Source organism: Corylus avellana, chromosome 4, assembly GCF_965113065.1.
Source record: "Corylus avellana chromosome 4, dhCorAvel1.hap1.2, whole genome shotgun sequence".
NCBI classification, from domain to species: domain Eukaryota; kingdom Viridiplantae; phylum Streptophyta; class Magnoliopsida; order Fagales; family Betulaceae; genus Corylus; species Corylus avellana.
Window position 1 is genome coordinate 29,405,254 of NC_142493.1, and position 25,760 is coordinate 29,431,013.

The window sequence follows — 25,760 nt, forward strand, 5'->3', positions numbered from 1 at the left end:
AAACAGAGACCCAAAAAAGAGAGGAAAGAAACTTCGTTTAAAAGCTGAGTAGCGCCTTCGCCAAGACACAACCAAAAGAACGCAGAAGAAAAACACCTCTCTCTCTTCATCGGTGCAGTCACCGGCGAAATGGCTCAACAGAAAGTTCTCATGGTTGGAAAATCAGTTTAAATATCTTCTTTGTTACTATGTGGTTTTGTAGATTCTTATTACTGTTCTCTTTAATCTCGTTTGCAGGTGGCTGAGAAGCCCAGCATCGCTCTCTCCATTGCTTCCGCACTCTCCCGTGGCCAAGTATTCTCCTCTCTATCTCTCTCTTGCTTCTTGGTTCACGCTCAGAAACCCTAACTTCAATTAAGGCTCTGTTTGGACGCCAATTTCGACTTTCAGATACTCAATATCTCATTGTTTATACACCGCTATTTGTTTTTTCTTCCTTTCTCCTATTCTGTTAACCATGAAAAACTGGTTGATACAATTTTATTTTTGGTAATTGCGAAATTTGGTGATAAATAGTAATTTCTTCTATATGATTATGTATTTGAACCATTTCAGGACTACCGATTTTTTTTTTTTTTTTTTTAATTTTAATTTTAAATTTTTTTAAAATACCGCTAGTTTTTATTGTTGAATTTCAAGTGTTGTTGACACTCGAGGCAAATATTTGGATGCTACAGATGTCTACAAGAAGGGGCAGCACAGATGTCCACGAGTTTGATGGGATTTTTCGTGGATTTCAGGCGCGTTTTAAAGTCACCTCAGTTATTGGGCATGTTTTCAGGTCATTATTCTCTCAAATCCATCAACAAAAAAAGAAAAGTTTATTTGATACTACACTGTCTCTTCAATTGCTCAACATCAGAGGCACCATCGGCTGTCTAGCATGTCCTCGACCAGCCATAACCACAGAAAACTCGCTATAACCAATCCCACTAGCTTTGATTCCAAATGAGGCAGTCCACAGCACACTAAGCACTGTTGAAACTGATTTCGAGCAAATAAAGAGAAAGGAAGAGGAAGTAGATGGAAAGACACAAACCCAAAGTAGGGATGTAGAGAATAAGGCTATGTTTGTTTAAATTTTCGTTTTCTATCTTCTGTTTTTGTTCTCAAAACAAAAATATTAACAAACAATTCAAAACAAAAAACACTCAAAATTATTTTTACCACTATGTCACGTTAGAATACTTATTTTATTTTATTTTTAATTTAAAAAAAAAAACTCCCCAAATTAAACACATTAACAAATATACCCTAGTTCTCTTCACTAGGTTTGTTTTATCAGAAAAGTCTGCCTTACAGTGTTTCAGAACTTATTTATATAACTCAAAATCTCATAATAATTGTCTCCTAGTTCCAAGACTTTCTAGAGACAACTAGCATAATAATTACTTTTATTTTCAAGAGCAAGCAGTCAAAAGTCAGTTGAGACTTATTGACTCACATAAAGACTCTTGACCGTCTTAAATTTAGTGCAAACTCAAAATAAAATACTTAATAGTATAGCTGCCTCAAAAGTAGATTAATTAATAATAATTTGCTAGAACTTTAAGAAGTACTAAAGACACCCATAAACATGAAATCAAAGCTTGTTGGCTGCATCACATTGCAAATGCTACAAGTAGTATTTTTAATCTCCTATAAAGATATCACTTCAATTCACTACTGCTTTTGAATTATTTAAACTTTATTTGATATGAATTTTCATGCATTTGCACGTCTTTATAACTTGTGGTTGGATTTTTCAATGCTGTGTTTTCTCTTTGTCTGAATCTAGTGTAGATTTTCCATCAAAATTCCAAGATTGGGGAAAAACTAACCCATTGGATCTTTTCGATGCACCAATTACTAAGACAGAATCAAACCCTAAGGTATAGTTTTTTGAACCTTCCTTTCTATTTGTAGTTCCTTTCTCTCTCCATATGTGTTTTTTCTTTTCTCTTTTTCTTCCCCCAAATTTCTTCTGGAAGTTTTGTACAAGTTTAACAGGAGAGGTTGGAATAAAAGTTCCCTTGTTGTCCAAAACCAAAGCTCTTGCAGTAGTTGGCAGAACCTTTTACATGGTTTAATGTTGTTGATAATTATGTAAAAGCTGCATTATATGAAATTGTGAAAATTGAGTTATATTTACTGTTGTTTGTTTTCTATGGGAGTATTACGGAACTATACATATATGTGATGGGTTATATTATATAGTGCTTGGAACTTCAGGATGCTGTTATGAGTGTTTCTCCATACAAGTGTTTTCTGACTAGGATGAATGGATACATCCTTGTCTGTTTTCATGTCTACCAGCATGCACCAGTTGTCATCTCTTGCAAATGCTTGATCTTTTTTAATGCATTCTATAATTAAACTTTTAAGCTTTGCTTTTGTACTACATTATTGCCTTCTAGGTAATTTTTTTGATAAGTAATCAACAAATTTTATTAAAAGCGGGAGGCGCCTTTCAGTAAACAAGGAGGATACAAAAGGAAACAGCTAACTAGAAAAAAGCAAAAAACACTCCCCCGAAACCCCAAGAAACTTTTTAACCCTTACCAGGTTCCAGGTAATTTTATCTGCATATAGTTGTTAGTGTAGGTCAAATTTAAAGTTATAATTTGTTGTTTGCAAGTATAATACATTTGCCAGGTTGTTTTGGATTGTGCATACTTTCCTTCTTTTGCAATAATTTTGACAAGTTTTCTTGGTATAAGGCTCATATTTGTAGGCATTTAAGTCAAGAAGCTCGTGGCTGTGGTCATTTGGTCTTATGGTTGGATTGTGATCGTGAAGGAGAAAATATATGCTTTGAAGGTAACACTTGCCTCCCCACCTCCCCCACCCCAACCCCGCCTCTCTCTCTCATGCAAATTTATGTGATTGATTACAATTACAATTTTCTTGTTTCAATAACTAAATCTTAATCTTTAACAATATGAAGGCCAAGGATGTGATGTTGAGGGTGTTTGAAACATTGACCTGCATTTTGAGACCTAGAAATAAATTTAATTGTTTCTTGCAGTTATTGAGTGCACTGGCTTTCATACTAAGGAACCTAGAAGAATGGTTTATCGTGCACGGTTTTCTTCTGTGTTAGACAAAGATATTTTGAAGGCTATGGATAACCTTGTTGAACCCAATGGAGATGAGGCACTGGCAGTAGATGCTCGGCAAGAGATAGATTTGAAAGTTGGAGTTGCCTTTACACGATTTCAAACCACTTATTTCCAGGGAAAATATGGGAATCTTGACTCTAGAGTCATCTCGTTAGTTCTCTTCTTTCTGTCTCATGTTTTAATTTGTAGTTTATATATCTAACATCATATATTCCCTTTGCCTTTTGCACTTTTGCTCTTTGTTTTGATTAGGTGAATGTCAGGAAAACTCATATTTCTTCAGAATGTTGGTTAAAATATGCAAATTCCAGTTTGACTAGACATTCTAATATGAAACATTGAATGAGTAAACTGACAAGAGGGTAGAGAAAATTGCAGTCTTATTGATGGAGTTTCTGGATTCCTTTTGCTTTCTAATAATTGCAAAGGGATAAGATAGAAATATAGATATATGGCTAGGGCTTTCAGTTATACCCCAGTTTAAGTTTCTATTTGCTTTTGCTGGTCAACAAAATTATCACATTATCCTAACTAATTGATGACTGATACAAAATTTGTGAGAGGTTGTTTACTTTTGCTTTTAATTTCATTAATCAGTAACTCATGCTTATGAATTGCTTGTTTCAGCTATGGACCATGCCAAACTCCCACCCTAGGGTTTTGTGTACAGCGCCATTTGCAAATAACTACTTTTAAGCCAGAAAAGTTTTGGGTTTTGCGACCTTACATAATACAAAATGGTTATGAACTTCAGCTAGAATGGGAGCGTAACAAGTTGTTTGATGAAGATGTGAGACCTTATTTGCTTTAGCCTTGCAGTACTCTTTCTTCACTTTTCTCGGCAATGATAATCCGTCTCATACTTCTGCATATTGCAGGTCGCTACGATGTTTCAAAAGTTGGTAATGGAAGATGGAATTTTAGAAGTTACTGAAATATCAGAAAAACAGGAAAACAAAAGTCGTCCTTCTGGTCTTAATACAGTGAATCTTCTGAAGGTCAGAAAAATTTGCAAGATTGACTTGTCTTTTGTTATGATCTAATACCATTTGAGTTGACATTAATGTTACATTGTGCATATCAACGTATTTGAAGTGATGAGATAGATACGCAACAAGTATTTTTACAAGGAAAAGGGCTAGAGATTGATTACTATAGTACCTGGGAACAAAGGTTGCCTTGTTGAATGAATAGTTCAGCATGAGTGAAATGTTCACGTTAAACATGCTCTTTTACTTGAATACTCAATTCTGTCCTAGGTTATGGAGGAAATGAGAATGTATAATTTTTCAGCCATGTCTAGGCGTGTACAATGGGGAGGTAGGTGGAGTTAGGAGCTTGAGTTATTTGGCTAGTTAGGAGCTTGAGTTATTTGGCTACACACACACACACACACACACACTTATTTGGCTACACACACAATGGGGAGGTAGGTGGAGTTAGGAGCTTGAGTTATTTGGCTAGTTAGGAGCTTGAGTTATTTGGCTACACACACACACACACACGAGTTAGGAGCTTGAGTTATTTGGCTAGTTAGGAGCTTGAGTTATTTGGCTACACACACACACACACACACACACACACACACGAGTTAGGAGCTTGAGTTATTTGGCTACACACACACACACACACACACACACAGATATATATATATATATATATATATATATATATATATATATATATACCTGATTCAAATGATATTTGAGGGCATATTAGCAGTCTAACAATCTAGGAGGTTGAGGAAAGCCCAAATATATGATATTGTTCAATTATTTTCCTCATGTTTGCTGCACTAGACGACAAAAGAAAAAAGCTCTCTTCTCTCTCTTCTTTTCCTTACCGGAGAAGGTGTTGAGGAGGGGTTTTCTAGTCTAAGGTGGGCGGTCAGTGGTGGCTAGATGGGGTTATCTAGGAGATGGTCTACAGAATCTAAGGATTTTGAAATGCTGGTGAAGGATGGGGAAGCTGGTTTAGTGATTCAGGAGAAAAACAGGAGGTTTTTGAGGTCAGTGAAATTGAGTAGCAATGAAGCAGTTTGGCTTCTTCACATATTCGAGGAGCTGATGGCAGTAAAGGACTCAAGGGTTTTTCATGATCAATCTAAACCGGGCTATCCCAGAATACTAGCTCAAAAGTGCTCTAATAGATTTGGAAGCTTTTTGGTGATCGAAGAATGCGATGGGAGGGAGAGGCGCAAGTCAGTGATGGTGCCAGAAGGGAAGAACCAGAAGGGTTGGAACAAACTCGAGTCCGAAATTCAGATTGCTGTTAGATATTTCCAACCATTCTTGGTGGCTCCAGATAAGGATGAGGGGAAGAAAAGGAGGAGTTTTTCGGAGGTGTTACAGGCTACGGTACGTCCATCAGAAGACTTGTTCTTGACGTCGTCTGAACCCATCGCAAGGGTTCCGAAGTGGTTGTTGGGGGTGAATGCAAGTCACGGAGAGCCACAAGCGATGAAGAACAAGAAAGGTCCAGTCAACTGCGCAGGTCCGACGGCCATACTCAAGCGTCCAGCTGGGTTACCTCCGGCGAAGGATAAGGGGAAAAAGCCGATAGAGGGGGGCTGCTCGGAAGAATCAGAGAGACAGTGTTACACCAGAAACTTTCCGGCCATTTCGTCGCCGGTGCTGTCTGTGCCTCCGGCGAATGTCCCTCCGGCAAATTCTGGTTTGTTGGGTAGTGGCCCTTTGTCTCATGCAAGGGTGGCTGCGCAGGGACGTGAGGTACCTGATGGGAGGAATATTTCTGACATTGGACACGTGGATTTTGGAGGATTCGAATGCGTTAAACTTCGAAATTCTTTGGAAAAACTCCAAATGGAAATCAGCGTGTGCCTGGAACGGTTGGCGATGGGAAAATGTGGATATTGCGCTGGTGGGCTTTCGGGCTTTGGGCCTAAACCAGCTCCTAACATCGAGAGGGAGGAAGTTCAGCCCATGGGTTCGTTGGGCAAAACCCAATCGATGGGAAAAGGAAAGAAGTCGAGATTTAAAAGGAAAAAGAAGAAGAGGCCGGTGAGGGTGAAAAGAGTTCAGGTGGGCTGGACGACAAGCAAGGTGGGAGATCTTGGAGCTTCGTCGTCATTCGCTGGGCCTCAAGCCACGATGGGTCAATCACCGGCAAGTCTGCCGGCAAGGTCTGAGCAGGGACTGATGGGAAAAGTTTCCTCTAAAGTTGGTTTGGGGCTGTCCGGCATGGTGGATGGCGTGCTGCACCTGAAACCGCGACAGACAGTGACGATAAGGAAGGAAACAACGTCGGAAGGGGAGATAGGCGGCGGGAGATGCTGCGACTCTCCAAGGGGACCGAGTTCAGTAGTTCCGGCAGGCCAGGATCCTCGCGTATTGAAGGCGGGGGCTGGGTCTGGGCTTCCGGCAGTCCAGGATGGTTGGGCTTTGGTGGTGACAGCGGGTTCTAAGCTTCCGGCAGTATCTGATTCCCGGGACTCGTTGCCTCGACTTGAAGCACCGTGTAATCATAAGGCTCTGGAAGTCTGCGAGAGAGAAACAGGAAAAGGGGAGGTTGTTTCTATAGGGGCGGGGCTGGAGGTTGGTCTGATAGGGGGAATGGAAGTTATGGAGGGGGACGGTCTGGAAGCTCAACTAGAATCCCGGGATGATGTGGACAGGGGTCATAGTTCAACTAACGTGGAGATTTTTAATTCTCCACAGTCTGTGGAGAAATCAGCTACACCCAAGCAGAGCTTGATGGCAGGATGGGAGTTGGCAATTTTCGAAGGGGAGGATCACAGTCCGCTTCTAAGCTGTCCAACATTGGGACTTAAAGGAAAAAAGGGGAATCAACCCACTGACAAGGTCTTGAAAATGGTGGAGGAATTTAGTCATGTTGTGGGTATCTCATGCGATGGGTTTGAAGGGAAGCTTTTGGAGTTGTTTGCGACTATTATTGCAGAAAATGAAGGGAAAGGAGCAGGAATGATCTCAAATGGGGGAAAAAAAGGCTCAAGGGAACTTAATAATTTGGTAAGTTCTATCAATTATGATGGTAATAGTTGCAGGGCTAGGGTGAAGGGAAGGGCACAAAGAGATTATCCATGAAGCCTAGGATAATCTCTTGGAATGTGAGGGGGCTCAATGAGGGCAATAAGTGTTTGAGGGTGAAAAACATGCTCAGACAATGGAAGGCAGACATTGTGTGCCTTTAGGAGACAAAAATGGAGTATATTTCCAGGAGTTTTGTGAGAAATTTGTGGGGATGTGCGTATGCAGACTGGTGCTTTGTGGCAGCTAGAGGAGCTTCGGGTGGAATCTTATTGATGTGGGATAGAAGGGTGGTCACGAAGCTTGAGGTTTGTGTGGGGGAATTTGTTGCAGCCTGCTCGTTCAAGAATGTGGAGGATGATTTTGTTTGGGCCTTTGCGGGGGTTTACGGTCCGAATTTCGATTCCATTAGACATCGTTTATGGGAAGAGTTAGCTGGTCTCATCAGTTGGTGGGAGGTGCCGTGGTGTATTGGTGGTGATTTCAATGTCACTCACTTTCCTAGTGAAAGGGCGGGGGGAGCACGTCTCACACGAGCAATGTCGGATTTTTCGGATTTCATTTCTGAGCAGGGGCTCATGGATCTTCCCTTGGCTGGAGGTACATTCACTTGGTCTAATTCTTACTCACGGTCTAGGATTGATCGTTTCCTAGTCTCTCCAGAATGGGAAATCAAATATCCTGGTGTGTTACAGAAGAGGTTGCTTAGACTATGTTCGGATCATTTCCCCATTTTGCTTGATTGTGACGCCATGATTAGGGGTAAGAGGCCTTTTAAATTCGAAAACATGTGGCTGAAAAATGTTGGTTTTGTCGATAGGGTACGGGCTTGGTGGTCGTCTTATAGTTTTTTTGGCTCTCCAAGTTTTATATTGGCCAAAAAGCTTAAGGCGTTAAAGGAGGACATTAAAAGATGGAATGAGATGGAATTTGGTAATGTAAGTGCAAGATGCTTAGAGAAAGCGGAAGAATTGAAGAACATGGACAGATTGGAGGAGGAGAGGGAATTAGATGAAGAAGAGAAGGAAAGAAAAAGGGTGGTTATTAGGGAATTGGAGATCTCTCTTTTACAAGAAGAAATTAGTTGGAGACAAAAATCCAGGATTCGGTGGCTCAAAGAGGGGGACAAGTGCACTAAGTTCTTTCATCGGTTCGCCAATTCTAATCGTAGATGCAACTCCATTGAGTCCATAGCCATTAATGGATCTCTTTCCTCTAACCAAGACCTCATCAAGGATCAGGCGGTGCAATTTTACGAGTCCTTATTTTCGGAACGTTGTGATTGGAGGCCTAGGGTGGACAATCTTGCTTTTGATATGTTGAATGCGGATGAGGCCAACCAGCTAGAAGTTCCTTTTGATGAAAAGGAGGTTTTGGAGGTGGTTAAAGGCATGGACAGAGATAAGGCACCAGGTCCGGATGGTTTCTCTATGGCTTTCTTTCAAGAGTGCTGGGAGGTGATTAAGGAAGACATTATGGCGGTATTTTCAGACTTTCATACTCGTGGTAAGTTTGAAAAAAGTCTTAATGCTACTTTCATTTCTCTCATTCCAAAGGTGCCCGGGGCTTCCGAGTTTAAGGAGTTCCGTCCTATAAGTCTTATAAGCGGGACTTACAAGATTATTGCTAAAGTTCTCGCTAATAGGATGAGGAGGGTTGTGGATAGGGTGATTTCAAAGCCTCAAAATGCTTTTGTGAAGGGCAGGCAAATTACGGATTCGGTCCTTATTGCAAGTGAATGTTTGGATAGCCGAATCAATTCAGGGGAACCAGGGCTGCTTTGTAAATTGGATATGGAGAAGGCTTATGATCATATAAATTGGAAGTTTCTATTGTATCTTCTCAGGCGATGTGGTTTCGGGGAGAAATGGTGTTCATGGATTGAACGATGTATTTCGACTGCACGCTTTTCTGTATTGATCAATGGTACTCCCTCAGGGTTCTTCAGAAGTTCTCGAGGGGTAAGGCAGGGGGATCCATTGTCTCCCTTCTTGTTTGTCATTATTATGGAGGTGTTTAGCAGGATGATTGCTGCCGCCATTGATAATGGACGTATCTCGGGCTTTTCTGTGGGAGCCAATTTGCCTGAGAGGGTCACCATCTCTCATCTTTTATTTGCAGATGACACGTTGGTATTTTGTGGGGCAAATAGGGACCAAATTCGCTCTATTAAAGCTCTTCTCATTTGTTTTGAAGCTGTCTCAGGTATGAAGGTGAATATGGCTAAATCAGCCTTGGTTCCGGTAGGTGAGGTGGCTATTATGGAAGAATTGGCAGGGGTTTTGGGCTGTGGTATAGCGTCCCTGCCTTTGAAATATCTAGGGCTTCCTTTGGGCGCCCGGTTTAAGGCCAAAAACATTTGGGATGATACGTTGGAAAAAGTTGAGCGTAAGTTGGCCAGTTGGAAAAGGTTATACCTTTCTAAGGGAGGAAGGGTCACTTTAATCAAGAGCACACTCTCTAACCTTCCTACTTATTTATTATCTCTCTTTCCTATACCTGCTTCAGTGGCCAAGCGAATTGAGAAGCTTCAACGTGACTTTCTTTGGGGTGGTCTCAACGAAGAGTTCAAGTACCATTTGGTCAAGTGGGACAAGGTATGCTCTCCGATCTCTAAAGGTGGTTTAGGGATCAGGAAATTGAGAGTCTTTAATCAAGCCCTATTAGGGAAATGGCTATGGCGTTATGTGCATGAGAGAGAGGCTTGGTGGAGAATTGTAGTGGATGCAAAGTTTGGTTCCGAGTGGGGTGGATGGCATTCCGTCGACACTCCCGGCCCGCATGGGGTGGGTCTTTGGAGGCACATTAGGAGGGGGTGGCGTTTGTTCTCTAAACATATTAAATTTGATCCAGGAGATGGGTCTCATATAAGATTTTGGGATGATGTTTGGTGTGGAGATATAACGCTGAAGGAATCTTTCCCAGGCCTTCACAATATAGCTAATGCTAAAGATGCGTCCATTGCCGACAATTTGGAGATTATGGGTGGAACCCGCCAATGGAATGTTAGTTTCTTTCGGTCGGTTCACGATTGGGAATTGGAAGTGTTAGCCTCGTTCTATACTCTGTTATATTCCCAGAGAATGAGAAGGGGAGGGGAGGACAGAATTTGGTGGATCCCGTCTAGAAAAGGGAAGTTTGATGTTAGATCTTTCTATGATGTCTTGGTAAGTAAAGAGGCTGATCCTTTTCCTTGGAAGAGTATTTGGGGTACCAAGGCACCTTCGAGAGTGGCTTTCCTTACTTGGACGGCGGCGCTAGGAAAGATTCTCACTCTTGATAATCTCAGAAAAAGGAATTTTATCATAATCAATAGATGTTATTTGTGCAAAAATGATGGGGAGTCTATTGATCATTTGTTCCTTCACTGTGAGATCGCTCGATCCTTATGGTACGCTATCTTCAGCCGTTTTGGATTGTCTTGGGTCATGCCTAAGAAGGTGGAGGGATTATTTGCTTGTTGGTGGTCAGGAGGTCGCTCCAAGAGTGGCGTTGTTTGGAAAATGGTTCCTCAATGCATTGTGTGGTGCCTATGGTTAGAAAGGAATGAGAGATGCTTTCAGGATTCTGAGCGATCCTTGGAGGAACTCACGGCCTTCTTTTTCCATACCCTCTACTCATGGACAGCGGCTTGGCTCGCTCCTTTAGTTATTAGCTTTCTTGATTTTCTTGTTCTTTTCTCTTCTTCTAGTTAGTCGTTTCCCTTGTATACTTCCTGTGTACTAGGGTTGCGCCCCTCTGCGCTTTTGATATAAAATATTACTTATCAAAAAAAAAATGTTTGCTGCACTTGTATGATAAAGGAAAGCCCAAATATATGATATTGTTCAATTATTTTCCTCATGTTTGCTGCACTTGTATGATAAATGGGGTTTCCTAGGAGTATTGAATGTATTGGCCTGATCTTGTTTTAATTCTTATTTTCAGTCAAGTACCATTTGTTTTATTTTATTTAAAGTTTTTTAAATAGGTCCTGTGAGTCACTTAAGTAGGGGTAATAAAATCTTTTCAATGATTAGGCAACATTAGGGTTATGTTCTAAGTTATAAATACATTTTAAAGAAATTGTAAGCAGCCACGTCTGATTGGTTTGTTGGAATTAAAAGATGAGAGACGTTCTTGGGCCCAAAACAAACCCTAGAATTTGTTATTCCCTTTTTTAATCTATACGCTTGTGCTTCTTTATTTCTATGTGAGATTTTTTATTGAATTGACTTCAATAATCTGTTTATTTGACTTTATCGTAGACAATTTAATCCTTGAGATGATTTAAGTACCTTGCCTTAATTTATCCAGGTTGCTTCAAGTGCACTTGGCTTTGGACCACAAATGGCTATGCAAATGGCTGAACGCTTGTATACTCAAGGATTCATCAGGTCTTTTAATAATCTTTTTACCATTGATATTATTTTGTTTGGTTTATACCTATAATGAAAAAAATTATTTTGTTTGGTTTATATCTTTTCCCAGTTATCACATTGGTTGTTATGACTAGAGACTCTTTAGTTGGATTATCAAAGTTTGAAAGTCGTTGGTTTGCATCAACTACTACATGAGGCTTGTAAAAGCATTGTTGGATTAGTGGAGATTTTGTTTGTTGCGACCCAAGCATGCATTACATCTGTGCGATGTCCAAAAAGATTAGTCGCAATTAGAGCTCTCTGATTAGTAATAGTTTATATAGCTCATATTGACCTAGTACATGGTCCAATGCAGGACTCTATATGCTTGTGCAGTGCCCACTCAATTGAATCTACTTATTATAATGTATTATAATTATCCCTGCTCTTGTTGTTAAGGGAATTCCGTTACCCTATAGTGCCTTGAGTCTCATGGCATTACCAAGTTGGCTCTGATACCATTTTTCATTGCTTAGGCATGCTACATTTGCATGATATCCGAAAAGAATGTTACGGTGGGGTCTCCCAGCACTGACTTGTACAAACAAGTTCCACCTTGTATACACCAATATAAGACATAATGCATGCCTAGGCAGTGCCTTCACTATATCAGAGACGTACAATTTTACCATGTTGGCTTTGCTACCACAAGAATCAGAATATGAGAATGTGTAGATGTGGCTAGCGTATCTTTGGATTGTGACAAATGGTAGGCTAATTTTTGCTTGAGAGCACTGTATCACAGCTTGAGCGTTGATGAAGGGTCAGAAATTTGAGTGGGAGAGACTGGTATCCTAGATCAGATTGTGAAAGCATTACATAGGTATGTGTTGCATCCTAAATTGGCTGTATATTTAATCGAATTATGCTACATAAGTGATATAGAGAGCCCAATTATGTCTGTAACTTTAAAGAGAATCACACAGGTATTATTAGCATGTGCCTGAGTCACGACATTTTCTAATGTGGATATGATTCCTTAAAATTGTTCATTGGAGATTATGTTTATGTGGATACAAATCCTTTTTAAGTACTGAAACACCATTTATATACCATAACTTTCAGAATAGATTGTTTTGGCTAGTTGAAGGTTTACTGTTAACTCATCTTGTCGGAAAATTTTGTGCTATGCATGAGTTGCAAGAAACTTGTGAATCAGTCAAACCCTAGCCACCTCCCTATTTAAATGCCTTCCCTCTGCCCGCCTGCCTAGAGGGGGGGAGGGGGGTGGTGGTGGCGGTGGCGGTTTACCTAGCATTATGTATGTTGTACATGCACTTGTGAGGTTTGTGTCCTACATTGAGAAAGTATAAAGAGTAAGAGTAGTTAATAAACCTAAGTGGACCCAAGCCCATTAGCTTAGGCTTTTGGGCTAGAAGTGGTGTCCTAATATGTATATTGACTTACTCTTGTTTGACTCCCATTGGTGTTTGTCTCCCCAACAATTGGTATCAGAGCCCATGGTCTTCCGCTGCTGCTTATATAAGTGTCTTGCTTTGACGTGCATAGTTTGACTCCGGTAAAAAGAGTGGTTTCTCTTGGAGTACGCATGACACTCTTGTGTGTGGGGGAGTTTAGTCAATGTGGTAGAGACTCACAAGTGATAAGAGATTTGTTGTATATGCACTTGTGAAGTTTGTGTCCCACAATGAAAAAGTATAGAGAGTAAGAGTGGTTAATATACCTAAGTGGAACCAAGCCCATTAGCTTAGGGTTTTGGGCTAGAAGTGGTGTTCTAATATGTGTATTGACTTACTCTTATTTGACTCCCATTGGTGTTTGTTTCCCCAACAATGTATCTAATAAAATTCTAAATTTGAAAGCCAAAAGAATTGAACCTAGGGCTCTGAAAGTATTTGTTACTTTATGCACCATCAACGTCTTAAATATATTCATGAAGCATGTTAGAACTGTAGTTCTCATCTTTGATGTTGCCCTCTTTTTTAGTAATCTATTTGTTGGTCAATCTTTCTCGCTCTATTCTTCTGTTAGAGTCAGCTGGGAACTCATATTGTCTGTGGCTCTAATATTATTGTGACCCTCATTTAAGACACTTTTCTTATGTATGGTATGACCCACTTTCAATTAAACTTTGTTCGGATCCCTCATTAACACTTTTGCCCTTGTTTTCCAAAAGCTCGTCAAAGCCCAATACTAATATTGTATTCATTCCTGAAATCCTCCATCAAAGAAATACTGTGTCCTTGCCAAGTTGTTTCCTGTGCTCTCTATGTCCATGCTCCATAGGTTATATGCTTTCCTGATTCTATGTTGGAGGCCGTAAATCTAACTCCATGCTCTGGAAGTGAAAATCAGAAACTTATTTGTCTCGACACTGGAAGAAAAATAAAAAAAAAACAAAAGTGAAACTTATACATCTCTCTCTCTCTCTCTCTCTCTCTCTCACACGCGCATGCGCACACGATCAGGTCTTATACATTTCTTGATATATAGTGTTAGGATTATTCACTTATTATCCTTGCATGTATAAAACTGTCTTCATAGTAGTTTTCATTATAATTGATACTTTTCCTTCTCTGCCATAAGAAAACTTGCACCATGTTTGTGAGTTCTTGATGAACAGTCAAGGAAAAGATAAGATCTGTTCTTAGGTAAAGGAATGGAGAGAAAAGGGATATTTACCATCCTTTCTCTTGTTTGGATGTTCATCATAAAATTTAGGAAACTGACCATCCACAGTTTGGTTAATAAAAGGAAAAGAAAGGAAACAATGTGTATGATATCTCTTCTACCCGAAATAGGATTTTATGTGCTGCAATATCTTAATAAATTCCATGTCTTCAGCATATTATTAGTCCCTTAATTGTTTATTGTTAAAAGGACTGTTAATTATTTTTCTATGCTTCTATAGCTATCCACGTACGGAGAGCACAGCCTATCCTTCTTCATTTGAGTTTAAAGGCACACTTGGTGCACTAGCAAACAACCCTACATATGGCAATGATGTGCAGAGACTACTCACCGATGGGTTTCAAAAACCACGAGTTGGAACTGATGCAGGTGACCATCCTCCTATTACCCCAATGCGGTCAGCAACTGAGGATATGCTAGACAGAGATGCTTGGAGGCTATACCAGTATGTCTGTCAACACTTTATAGGGACTGTGTCTCCCGACTGCAAGTATGTAAGGTAAAAAGATATATTTTGTCATTTTTGTTCATTGTTTCAGCTTGTTGTCTTAGTTCATTAGAAGGCATTTTTCTTACGACTGCAAATGAGCCATGCCTTGAAGCTCGAAGGCCAACTTGATAACAGCTTATTTTTCCTAATATGTATATTGTTACTGGGTGCTCTAAGAAGAAATAAAATCCCCTCTATCAACCTGTTTTTGTGTTTTCCAAAGGGAGAACTTCCATCAATAACCAGTCAGCAGGTCTTAATAATAAAAAATATATGAATTAAAGGTTTAGGTCACGTTTGGTAGACATCATAAATTGGTCCAGGAATAGAATAATCATTCTTGTTGTTTGGTTCGTCTATTATTCTTGGGAATAACCATTCCACAGGAATGACTATTTTATTTTGAGAAATAGCCATTCCTCCCAGAAAGGAGAGAAATAGCTATTCCTGGGGGAATAGAATTGTTGCCCTATTCCTCCCCCCCCCCCCCCCCCCCCCAAAAAAAAAGCCTTTTGTTTTATTTTTATTTTTTTTGGGAAAAAAAAGGTCTCCATAGGGTGGTCGGCCACTCCAACAAAAGCACAGGGGATGCTCCACCCTCGATTGGCAACAAGGGTGGTGTGACCACACCCTGTCCTTTTGTTGGGGTGGCTGACACCCCCTTGGAGGTGGTCAACCACCCATCTGAACATTCTTTTTTGATAGGGTATTTTAGAAAATTTGAGCAAACTATAATTCAATTCTAGTTAAAAAATTTGGGCATTCTTGTGTTGTTGCCAAACAAAAGAATAGGAATGGTCATTCCATTCCAGTTTCTTATATTCCTAGTAATACCCATTCCTATTCCTATGGAATCATCATTTCAGTGTACCAAATGTAGCCTTAAGCTGTTACTTATAATGCATAATGATAGAAAACAGTCTCATGAAGAAAAACAAAATTTCTATCAGCCTACCTTTGCTTCTATACATACTGGAAAAGGATTTCAAGACAAAAAGAGATGCAGAGAGAGTCAGCATACCCAGATTTGCCTAGCCTGAATTAGTTTAGAAACTAGTTGGAGATACTAATTTTCTTTGTCAAAATAATCAAGACTCTTAAAGCAGCACCCATCAGTGTGCAGGAGTAGTTCAACGCTAAATAACAGAGGGTCCTTCATGTTCTTCTCTTCATCCTTTTTCACCTTCTCGTTCCAACACAACCCCACCCTGGGTCACAGAATTGGTCTTGTCCTTGGGCTGTAAGAGAGTTGTAGAAATCAGCTGCGGAGTCGTTGTGGTTTACTTTATTTAATCCTTTTTTGTTTGCTCAGCTTATTCTTTGATGAGAGATAGAGAGAAGGTTCGGATGCCGTAGCTGACATGATCGGCCATAAAATATTTTGTGGTTCTTTTTTTTTTTGAATATTGCCTATTGGTTAAATTATTTGATCTGACAAATAAAATATATTAAAGGACATGTTCTTCACTTGAGAAAGTTAAAGATTATATCACTTTGGTTACTATTGATGTTTCTTTTCTTCAAAATGATCAAAACTCTCTGAACCATGACTATCAGTGTGGAGGAGTATTGAAAGCGAAATAATTGTCTCCTTCATGTTGTCCTCTTCATCCGTCTCCACCTTTCTTCTTGTCCCAAGACAGCCTCCTCAATGACTTCATCTCCACTAGATCCCAACGCAAACCCTAGAATACAGAATCAGTCTTGCTGGGCTCTAGGAGATTTGCAGAAATTAGCCGAGAAGTCATTGTGGCTTATTCAGCTTAAATTTTTTTAATATCCTTTTTGTTTGCTGGGCTTGTCCTTTCTTCTGAGAGATCCAAGAAGATTTGGATCTGATTCTAACATGATCAACAATGTGATTCAAACAGCCTCTCAATGACTTCTTCTTTTTGTTATTTTTTTTTTTTGGCTTGAATATTGCCTGTGGTTGAAAGCTCTTTGATCTGACATAGTAGATATATTAAAGGACATTTTGGTCACTTTTGAAAATTAAAGATGACATTGAATTGTGTAGAGGGCACAGTTTTTTCTTTGGGAAAATAAGTTGATAGTGGAGCATCTATTGTTTCTTATCGGGAACCCCTAGTGCACCCGTTAACATAACCCTTTATGTAATTATTAAACAAGATTAAGCTTGATCAAGGCTAAGCTCAACTTTATTTGTTCCACTAACAAGGTTTGTGAACAAGCTAGTATAGTTCAAAAATATATTCATTTAGAAAAAGTGTATATATGTGTGTGCGTGTGTGTTCATATAGGGATGAAAAATTATATTAGTTGTATTTTAGATATCATTAGATGAACAAGGGCTGAATAAATTACAGTTTAAACTTCAAGGGTTCATGAGATGTCAAAGCTTGGGCTCATATTAAGCCTTGGTTCTTGTTTTGGGTAATTTATCGTGGTTAAACATGAATTCGTGAGGTAATTGACACATGGTCACTGCTTGCTCTCTCCCTCTGTTTTTAACTGTAGCATCTAGTTTTTTTTTTTCTTCCTATTTTCAGTCTTTTGTTTTCTTTCTCTATTCTTTTATGATTAATTTTGCTTATGCTCTTCTAGGTTCAAAGCTTTGCCTACTTAAGGAAAAGTTTCCCATCTTAACTAAACTTGATGTATGAAGCTGAAATAATCAATTTATTCTTTTAATCTATTCCAGGACAAAGGTTGAATTTTCAATAGGTGGAGAATCCTTCCATTGCACTGGGCAGCATGTTACAGTCGAAGGATTTACATCTGTTATGCCATGGTTGGGGGTAAATGAGAGAAATCTTCCTCGCTTTATGAAAGGAGAGAAGATAGAAGTTTCAAAAGTGGAGCTATATGAGGTAGGGATTTTATCCTCTACACAATTTTTATTTGTTCAAACTTTATGCTTCACATTTTTCAGTGTATTCAATGTCTGTTTTTATTTTTATTTTTTGAGATGTGAGAAATTCAAGATGTTTTATATTCACGCTCTTTTGGATTTAATTATATATGTTGCTTCTTCTTCTTCTTCTTTTTGTTTTTGTTTTGTTTTTTTTTTTTGTTTTTGAGGAAACTTAAGAAAACCTTCTTGAACTTCTACTCGTTTTGATACTACCCCCAAAGTTTAAAAACTCTCAATTCAAGGTATTGAACTTTCAATTACCCAATTCTGTTTGAATTTTCCGCTAAATCTTGTCAAAATTTCCAAAATACCAATTTTTTATTATAAAAAAAATAAAATAAAAAATTGTAAAGATTCAGGCTCTTTGCAATTTTTTTAATATAAAAAACATGGGTATTTTGGATATTTCGAAAATAGGGAGAATCCGAATGGAATTGGGTAATTGAAAGTTCGATACCCTTAATTAAAAGTTTTAAAACTTTGGGTGGTAGTGTCAAAACGAGTCGAAGTTTAAGAGGGTTTTCTAAAGTTTCCCCCTTTTTTTTTTTTTTTATAGAGGGAGAAGACGGGTGAGGGTTAGTGACTTGGGCTCTAACTTGCTGCATCTCCTTTAAGGAAAGGATGATGCTATTGTCTAGGACATAAAATGAGAATGAAAAAATTGAAAGTCTAAAACCAAAATATCTTGATGTAAATCTCTAAATGCCTAAAATCTACAGGGGAGCACCATTTCTCCAGATTATCTCAGCGAGAGCGAGGTGATTTCCCTGATGGAGAAGAATGGAATAGGCACGGATGCATCAATAGCTGTGCATATTAACAACATATGTGAACGCAACTATGTACAGGTTATTAAATCTTTATTTGTGCTAAATAACTTCCCTCATTTGAGACATTTAGTGAGTTTATGTGGAAAAAAATGTCTCTTTTCAAACATTTGGATATTTTCTTTACAATCAAATTGCAGGTACAAGCTGGCAGAAAGTTGGTTCCAACTGCCCTAGGTATCACCCTGATAAGAGGCTATCAATGTATTGATCCAGATCTCTGTTTGCCCGATATTCGCAGTTTCATTGAGCAACAGATTACTCTTGTTGCTAATGGTCAAATGAATCATTCTCATGTTGTACAGCATGTGCTACAACAATTCAAGCAAAAGTTCACTTATTTTATCAAGCAGGTTAGAAAAGTTCATCCTTTGTTACTTGTTCACTGTTATTATTTTCATATATTGTATTGGAGGATTGTAAAGTTGTTGTATGGTACATGCTAAGTCCCACATCAGCTGTGTACTAGGTGGAATTGGGTTGTATAAGTGATTCTTAAGAAATCCAATTATGATTTTTCTTTTTGGGTATACTGCAGATGTGGCAAGTGGCAATTGTGTCCCTAGGTCTTGATAAATGATATGACAACTAACCTAGTAACACCATGTAATACGGGAGTACTGCAATGTAATGTAGGCCTTGACGAGGTTAGAGATTTGAGTGGGCATGCACTAAAATCCCATATTAGGTGAGTACTAGGTGGAATTGGATTAGATAAGTCATTCTATGGAGTTTTAATTGTGACTAACCCTTTAATGGTATAGCTTAAATGTGGCTTATGTGTCGTCAGTGGCAGAGTTGTGAATTTACCTTGGGGAGGGCCGAGTACTTCTTTTGTATCTATTTGTTGAATATTTAATGTCTATCCTCAATTTATAATATGCAGTCTCATAGTTTTGCAATGTGTCAGCTCACATATGTATTCATAAGGTAATTGATATGAATGTAAAGACTGAAAGGAAAAAAAATTTACTAGTTAAAGTGTTTCTAACCTCGGAATATATAATTAAATGTAAATTTAAGGGCTTTTTTGGTCGTGGTCTTAGAGAAACAAGTGTTGTAGATTGTTTAATTTCCTTTTTTACACTTTTCTTCTCCGTGGGGTATGATTGTGGGATTAAACAAGGTCATTTGGAAGTCAAATCGGCTTGTCTCCACTTCATAGAAATTAGGATATCCAAACTTCTCAAAAAATGTAGTTCACATTAGAAGCATATCAACCTGGTGAGATTGAAAGTGTAACAATAATATAAAAGCATGGTAGAGAAACCAAGGAAGAGCTCAAAAAATGGTTTTCTTTAAAGAAAAAAAAAAAAAAAAATATATATATATATATATATATATATATATATAAGTAAAGATATATTATCAAAGCGCAGAGGGGCGCAACCCTAGTACACAGGGAGTATACAAGAGAGCGACTAAGAGGGAGAAAAAGAAGAAGAGAACATAAAGAGGAAGTCAGGGAAGCTGATCACTAAGGGCGCTAGCTAACTAGCTGTCCAAGTGAAAAGGGTGTATAAGAAAAAATGTAGAAGGTCCTCAATATTCCTAGACGAGTCCTCGAAATATCTAGCATTTCTCTCGATCTAGATGCACCACATAAGGCAAAGAGGAACCATCTTCCACACAACAGCACTACGGGATTTGCCACCCACCCACCAAGAAGCATATAACCCCTTGATGCTACCAGGCATCACCCAACACAAACCAAACCGAGAGAAAATGGCATTTCACAAGATACGTGCAACCCCACAATGAAGAAAGAGATGGTCAATTGACTTCCCATCCAATTCACACATGCAACAACGGTTAATCACAACAATACCTCTCTTCCGAACATTATCCAGGGTTAGAGTCTTCCCAAGCGCGGCCGTCTAAGCAAAAAAAGCCACTTTCGAAGGAACCTTGGTGCGCCATATACTCTTCCAAGGGAAGGGAGAGGGATCTTTAGAAGCAAGGATCCTGTAATAAGATCTAACCTCAAATTTTCCTTTTCGTGAAGCGATCCACCACATCCTATCCTCCCCTACCGCACGCATCAAGTGCAAATACAATAGAGTATAAAAAGAGGCCAAGACCTCCACTTTCCAATCATGAACCCTGCGAATGAAGGAGACATTCCATTGCACAGAGCCATTTGTACACTCCCTATTATCTGCAATAGACGCATCCTTATTGGTGGCAATATTGATATCCTCCCAAAACCTGATATTGGACCCAACCCCAGGATCCAATCTAATGTGGCAGTGAAACGACCTCCACCCCCTGCTAATGTACTTCCATAACCCCACCCCATGCGAACCACTGGGATCCCTGGATCGCCAACCACCCCAAACCGCACCATACTTTGCCACTAGAATCTTTCTCCACCAAGCCTCTTTCTCATGTGCAAATCTCCACAACTATTTCCCCAACAAAGCTTTGTTCATCATGCGCAAATTCCAGATCCCTAAACCTCCCTCAGAGATCGGAGAACAAACCTTGTTCCAACTAACCAGATGGAACTTAAACTCATCATTCATCCCACCCCATAAGAAATCATGTTGAATCTTCTCCATACGCTTCGCCATGGATGCAGGGATAGGAAACAGAGACAAAAAATAAGTGGGAAGATTGGATAAGGTACTCTTAATGAGAGTAACCCTCCCCCCCTTAGACAGATACAACCGTTTCCATGGGGCCAGCCTTCTTGCATACTTCTCCAACATGTCCTCCCAACTGGCCTTGAACTTAAACGGGGCCCCAAACGGGAGACCCAAATATTTCAAAGGCATAGAAGTAGAACCGCAACCAAGGATGCCTGCCATAATGCTTGCATTGTTCATACTACTAACAGGGACCAAGACAGATTTAGCCAGATTCACCTTTAACCCAGAAACGGCTTCAAAGCAAACAAGTAAGGCACCAATATTTCTAAACTTGATTAGGATTTGCCCCACAAAAAACCAAAGTGTCATCAGCAAAGAGAAGGTGAGAGACAATAACCCGATTCGACTCTCTGCTTCCCACAGAGAAACCAGAGATGAGACCCCTGTTTATCGAGACATTGATCATCCTACTAAACGCCTCCATGACAAGAACAAACAAGAAAGGAGAAAGAGGGTCTCCTTGCCTCACTCCCCGCGAGCTATCAAAGAAACCGGAAGAGGATCCATTGATCAAAACCGAGAAACGCATAGACGAAATGCAATGTTGAATCCAGGAACACCATTTCTCTCCAAAACCGCACCTTCTTAGAATGTAAAGTAGAAACTTCCAATTCATATGATCATAGGCATTTTCCATATCCAATTATATATATATACAAAAGTAATCGAAATATCATTAAAAAGTGCAAAGCGCAACCTAGGTACACAAAGAAATATACAAAAGAAACGCCTATTTAGAAGGAGAAAAAAGAATAAGAAAATCATTAAAAACAATAACCAAAGGAGCTACAAACGCAGCTGTCCAACTAATCACCTTTTCCACAAAGTCCTCTATATGCAAGTAGTGTCTAATTGGCATGATGACAATCTGGAGTAAGAGAGGGCGACGAGGGGGGCTAATTTTTTTTATTTTTTTAATCAAGTCCTTTCGTTATTGGTGTTAATTTAGTATAATTTTAAAGCAAGTTATATGTAATACATGCAAATATTTTACAGATATTTTTCCAATTACCTAGTGTGAGATGTTGCTTGTGGAGGTCAGCACTTAGACCACCATGAAATACAAAGGTTACCCTGAAATAAGAACACATACTTTGTGATGTAGGATGTGGTGGGTTTGCACCAAAGTGCATATAAGACTTCCAAAAGGACCAAAATATGGGTCAATACCATATTGGTCCTCCAATAATTAAAAGAGAGAGCTGCCTGTCTCATAGTCACAAGCAAACAAAAACGACTATCCAATACCTCAGCTGTTAGTGACATGAAGTGGTTAAGCAATTCCAGATCAAATGACTTGGCACTAGTAACTCAAATTAGCTAATTGCACTTATTTCATATTTTTTTGTGCATGAATTAGCCTATTGCAATAGTGGAAAGGTTTAGATGCTTTTCTGGGATGCTTTTGATGTGCATCTTGATGTCATATTTCTTATATACATTCAGTCTTGGTTTGTCCAAGAATAGAGATTAAATTTCATTCCTATCTTGATAAACAAGAACATAGTAGATTGGTTGCATGTACTGAATATAGCTATGCTGTGTTCTCTACTCTCTTTGAAAGGGGTTATAGTCTTGCATATCTCCTTCACCCTCAGTATTAGAAATGAGGGAACTCCCTATGCTCCCTCTTCAAACCATGTTTTAAAATTCTAAAAATCCCTCTGCCAGTCGAGCAAATGAAGCTGCCAGGCCGTTTGTTTGGAAGCGGACTCAAATCACCTTTACTGATTTGAAATCCTTGATAACCTTTAAGCTCATTTTCAGGAAGAAATATCATAGTCGTGGCTTTGAGTGCAAGTTTATTGGTCCATAGAGTAGGCCAAAGAGGCCTAGCTCATTGAGCCTCTCCCTGGCTCCCTGTCCTTCTCCCCCATATTTCAGTGCATGGATGTTCAGTCTCATTCTCAGTTTCCATTTAGTTGGCCAGTTCTAATATAATGTAGCAGGTGAAAGATCTTTGACAATAATTCACCTGACAGTAAGGCAAGTCTATCAATATTGAATTCATCATGCGTAGAAGTTTTTGGGTTTAGTGGGTAATTATCAAAGACTATCACTAGAAGCATCAAAATGATGTGCATGATGCATGACTTTTTAATCTGATCCAAGCCTTCACCAGATTGAACATGCTCTTTTAGATATTCTTTACTGTGGCATCTGGTGTACTGTTATGAAATTGCGATGCTTATGCTTAACTCATCATATATATCTTCTCTTTTGTTATTCTCCTGTTCCAGATTGAAAACATGGATGCGTTGTTTGAAGCACAGTTTTCTCCACTTGCTGACTCAGGACGTGCTCTTAGTAAGTGCGGGAAATGCCTTCGATACATGAAATACATCTCTGTGCAACCAGCACGGATGTACTGCGGAACATGTGAGGAGGTTTATTATCTTCCTCAAAAGGGAACTATCAAGGTAAGATTACTTATTTAGATAAATTAATTTTTATGCTTTTAACATGCAACTCTCAATATCTATAAAATTTTTCCTGTTTTTTAGTGCAATTGGCGGAGATATTTCAGTATATTCTAAGGTCTTCATAAAGCACATACTGTTAGTGTTGGTTTCTGGACAATGGTTTACCTTATAATTATTTCCATCCCACCCTCACTGTCTCTGTCTCTCTCTCTTGTATGTTACAAGACACAAGGTTGGGTTGAATGTATTGGTTCCTTGGACTCTGAGCTAATGAAATTTAAGTGCAAAATACAAAATGTGATTAGAATTAATAATGCACCGGATCATACCAGCACTAATGCACCGGATCCCATCAGAACTCCGCAGTTAAGCGCGCTTGGGCGAGAGTAGTACTAGGATGGGTGACCTCCTGGGAAGTCCTCGTGTTGCACCCCTCATTTTACTTATCAAAAAAAAAAGAATTAATAATATCTAACTTATACTCAGTCCAAAATCTATAGAACAAGCTGGTTTCATATAATGTGAAGTTTTGCCATATTAATGAACGCAATGGATTCATAACTGAGTAGTCAAGATGCTTGACTAATCATTTTTCCCACCTAGATATTGTTTTGGAAATGTTTTAAGGGATATGCAGGCCGGAATAAGTCTGTAGTAAATTTAGTCGAAATGCTGTACCTAATTATTGCTCCACCTTGGTATTGTTTTTGAAATGTAAAGCTTTCAAGGGATATCTTATTCAGATTTAGTATCATGGTTTATCATTATCAGCCTCAATATAAGCTCTAATAAACTTGTTGGAAGTGAATTACATTTAATCTTCTCAATCCCTGTAGGAAGTTGTAAAAGCCGAGAGTGAAGGGGCCTTGTATTTCTCCACTCAACTGACCTGTTCTTGCTTTTGTCCAGCATGTATTTATTGGCACTCTGTTCTAACATCCTTCACTGGATATCTTCATATTTGATTTGAAACCATTTTTTTTTTCTCGCAGTTGTACAAGGAACTTTCTTGCCCTTTAGACAACTTTGAGCTTCTGATCTTCTCCTTGCCTGGCCCAGAAGGCAAGTCATTCCCACTCTGCCCATACTGCTACAATAACCCTCCATTTGAAGGTGTTGATACGCTCTTTGGTGCCGTTAAAAGCAGTACTTCTGGCAAGTTGGGGAAGGGAGCTGGAATGCCATGCTTCCTCTGCCCGCACCCAACATGCCGACATTCAGTGATTGCCCAAGGAGTCTGTGCTTGCCCGGAATGTAGCGGGACACTTGTGCTGGACCCTGTAAGTGCCCCCAAATGGAGACTTTATTGCAATATGTGCAGTTGCCTTGTCTTCCTCCCTCAAGGTGCTCACAGGATTTCCACTACTCGGGAGCGGTGTCCGGATTGTGACACTACAATCATAGAAGTTGACTTCAATAAGAAGACGACCCCCTTGGAGGATGGAGCTACCCTTTATGTTGGTTGCATTCTCTGCGATGAGTTGCTTCATTCACTTGTGGAAGTGAAGCATGGCAAGTCATTTTCCAGGCGCATGAGAGGAAGAGGAGCTGGAAGAGGAAGAGGACGGGGTGGTGGGAAAAGGGTGGACCCCAAAATGAGTTTCCGAGATTTCTGAAATAAACCGTGAAACTATATATATATATATATGTATATATATATAGCACTTGAAACTGTTTGTTAATAATATTTAATTTTATGATTACCTCTTTGTGAAAGATTTGGGTTATATGGACTGCCAATCATTTATTGCAAGGGATTATGTCCTGTTATGTGGAAGGGTGAATGAAAAAAGCACGCCGCGTGCAAATTTTTTTTTTTTTTGCATTAAAATATTAAAATAATATTCGTAGTCTCAATTTTAAAAAATACCATTAGTTATCCAGAGAAATAAAAAAGGAGAAAACAAGAATATAGAAAATGAAAAACATGTTTTATTATTACGAGATTCCGACCAACAAAAATTACTATAACGAGATTACAGTTTAAAAATGGTACGTCATTTTTCGTTTTTCGTTTAGGGTAAGCCAAAAAAAGTAGAAATTAATTGTTGCATTAGAAAGATTGACAAAATCGTTAATATGTTACATTAGTATAAATCGAGTTTTGGGGAGTCCCGAAAGAGTTGTTCAATTGGATGGAGTCATTCTGAAGCGATAGTTATTAGTTTGAATCTTTTTTTTTTCTTTTCTTTCTCTTCTTGTATGAACATATGAAAAAAAAGAGTTATAAGGATGGTCAAACCATTCACTGGCCATTGAGGGTGGTCGAATTATCCTTAAATAATTAAGGATGGTTGAACTATTCCAATGACTATGAGAATAGTTTGGTAACTC

The 25,760-nt window shown here is 39.1% G+C and overlaps 1 protein-coding gene and 1 pseudogene across 1 annotated transcript; both read left to right on the plus strand.

The window, feature by feature from the left end:
* LOC132178526 (DNA topoisomerase, type IA, core) lies at positions 1-25,190 on the plus strand. The gene is made up of 15 exons (XM_059590963.2): positions 1-153; positions 238-294; positions 678-781; positions 1,778-1,871; positions 2,700-2,799; positions 3,008-3,251; positions 3,729-3,891; positions 3,980-4,099; positions 11,405-11,484; positions 14,381-14,659; positions 17,313-17,481; positions 18,245-18,373; positions 18,493-18,705; positions 23,244-23,423; positions 24,419-25,190. Exons 1-15 carry the CDS (start codon positions 130-132, stop codon positions 25,040-25,042), a joined length of 2,580 nt encoding a protein of 859 aa, XP_059446946.1. The 5' UTR covers positions 1-129; the 3' UTR covers positions 25,043-25,190.
* LOC148586592 (5S ribosomal RNA) lies at positions 23,742-23,856 on the plus strand (annotated as a pseudogene).
* Positions 25,191-25,760: the final 570 nt, after the last annotated feature.

What these genes read in the sequence shown, in the direction of transcription:
- LOC132178526 (XM_059590963.2), top strand. Translation starts at nt 130, where the DNA reads ATGGCTCAACAGAAAGTTCTCATG. An exon ending in CCGCACTCTCCCGTGGCCAA is followed by an intron (nt 295 to 677) that starts GTATTCTCCTCT and finishes TGGATGCTACAG; the next exon opens with ATGTCTACAAGAAGGGGCAG. An exon ending in AGACAGAATCAAACCCTAAG is followed by an intron (nt 1,872 to 2,699) that starts GTATAGTTTTTT and finishes TCTTGGTATAAG; the next exon opens with GCTCATATTTGTAGGCATTT.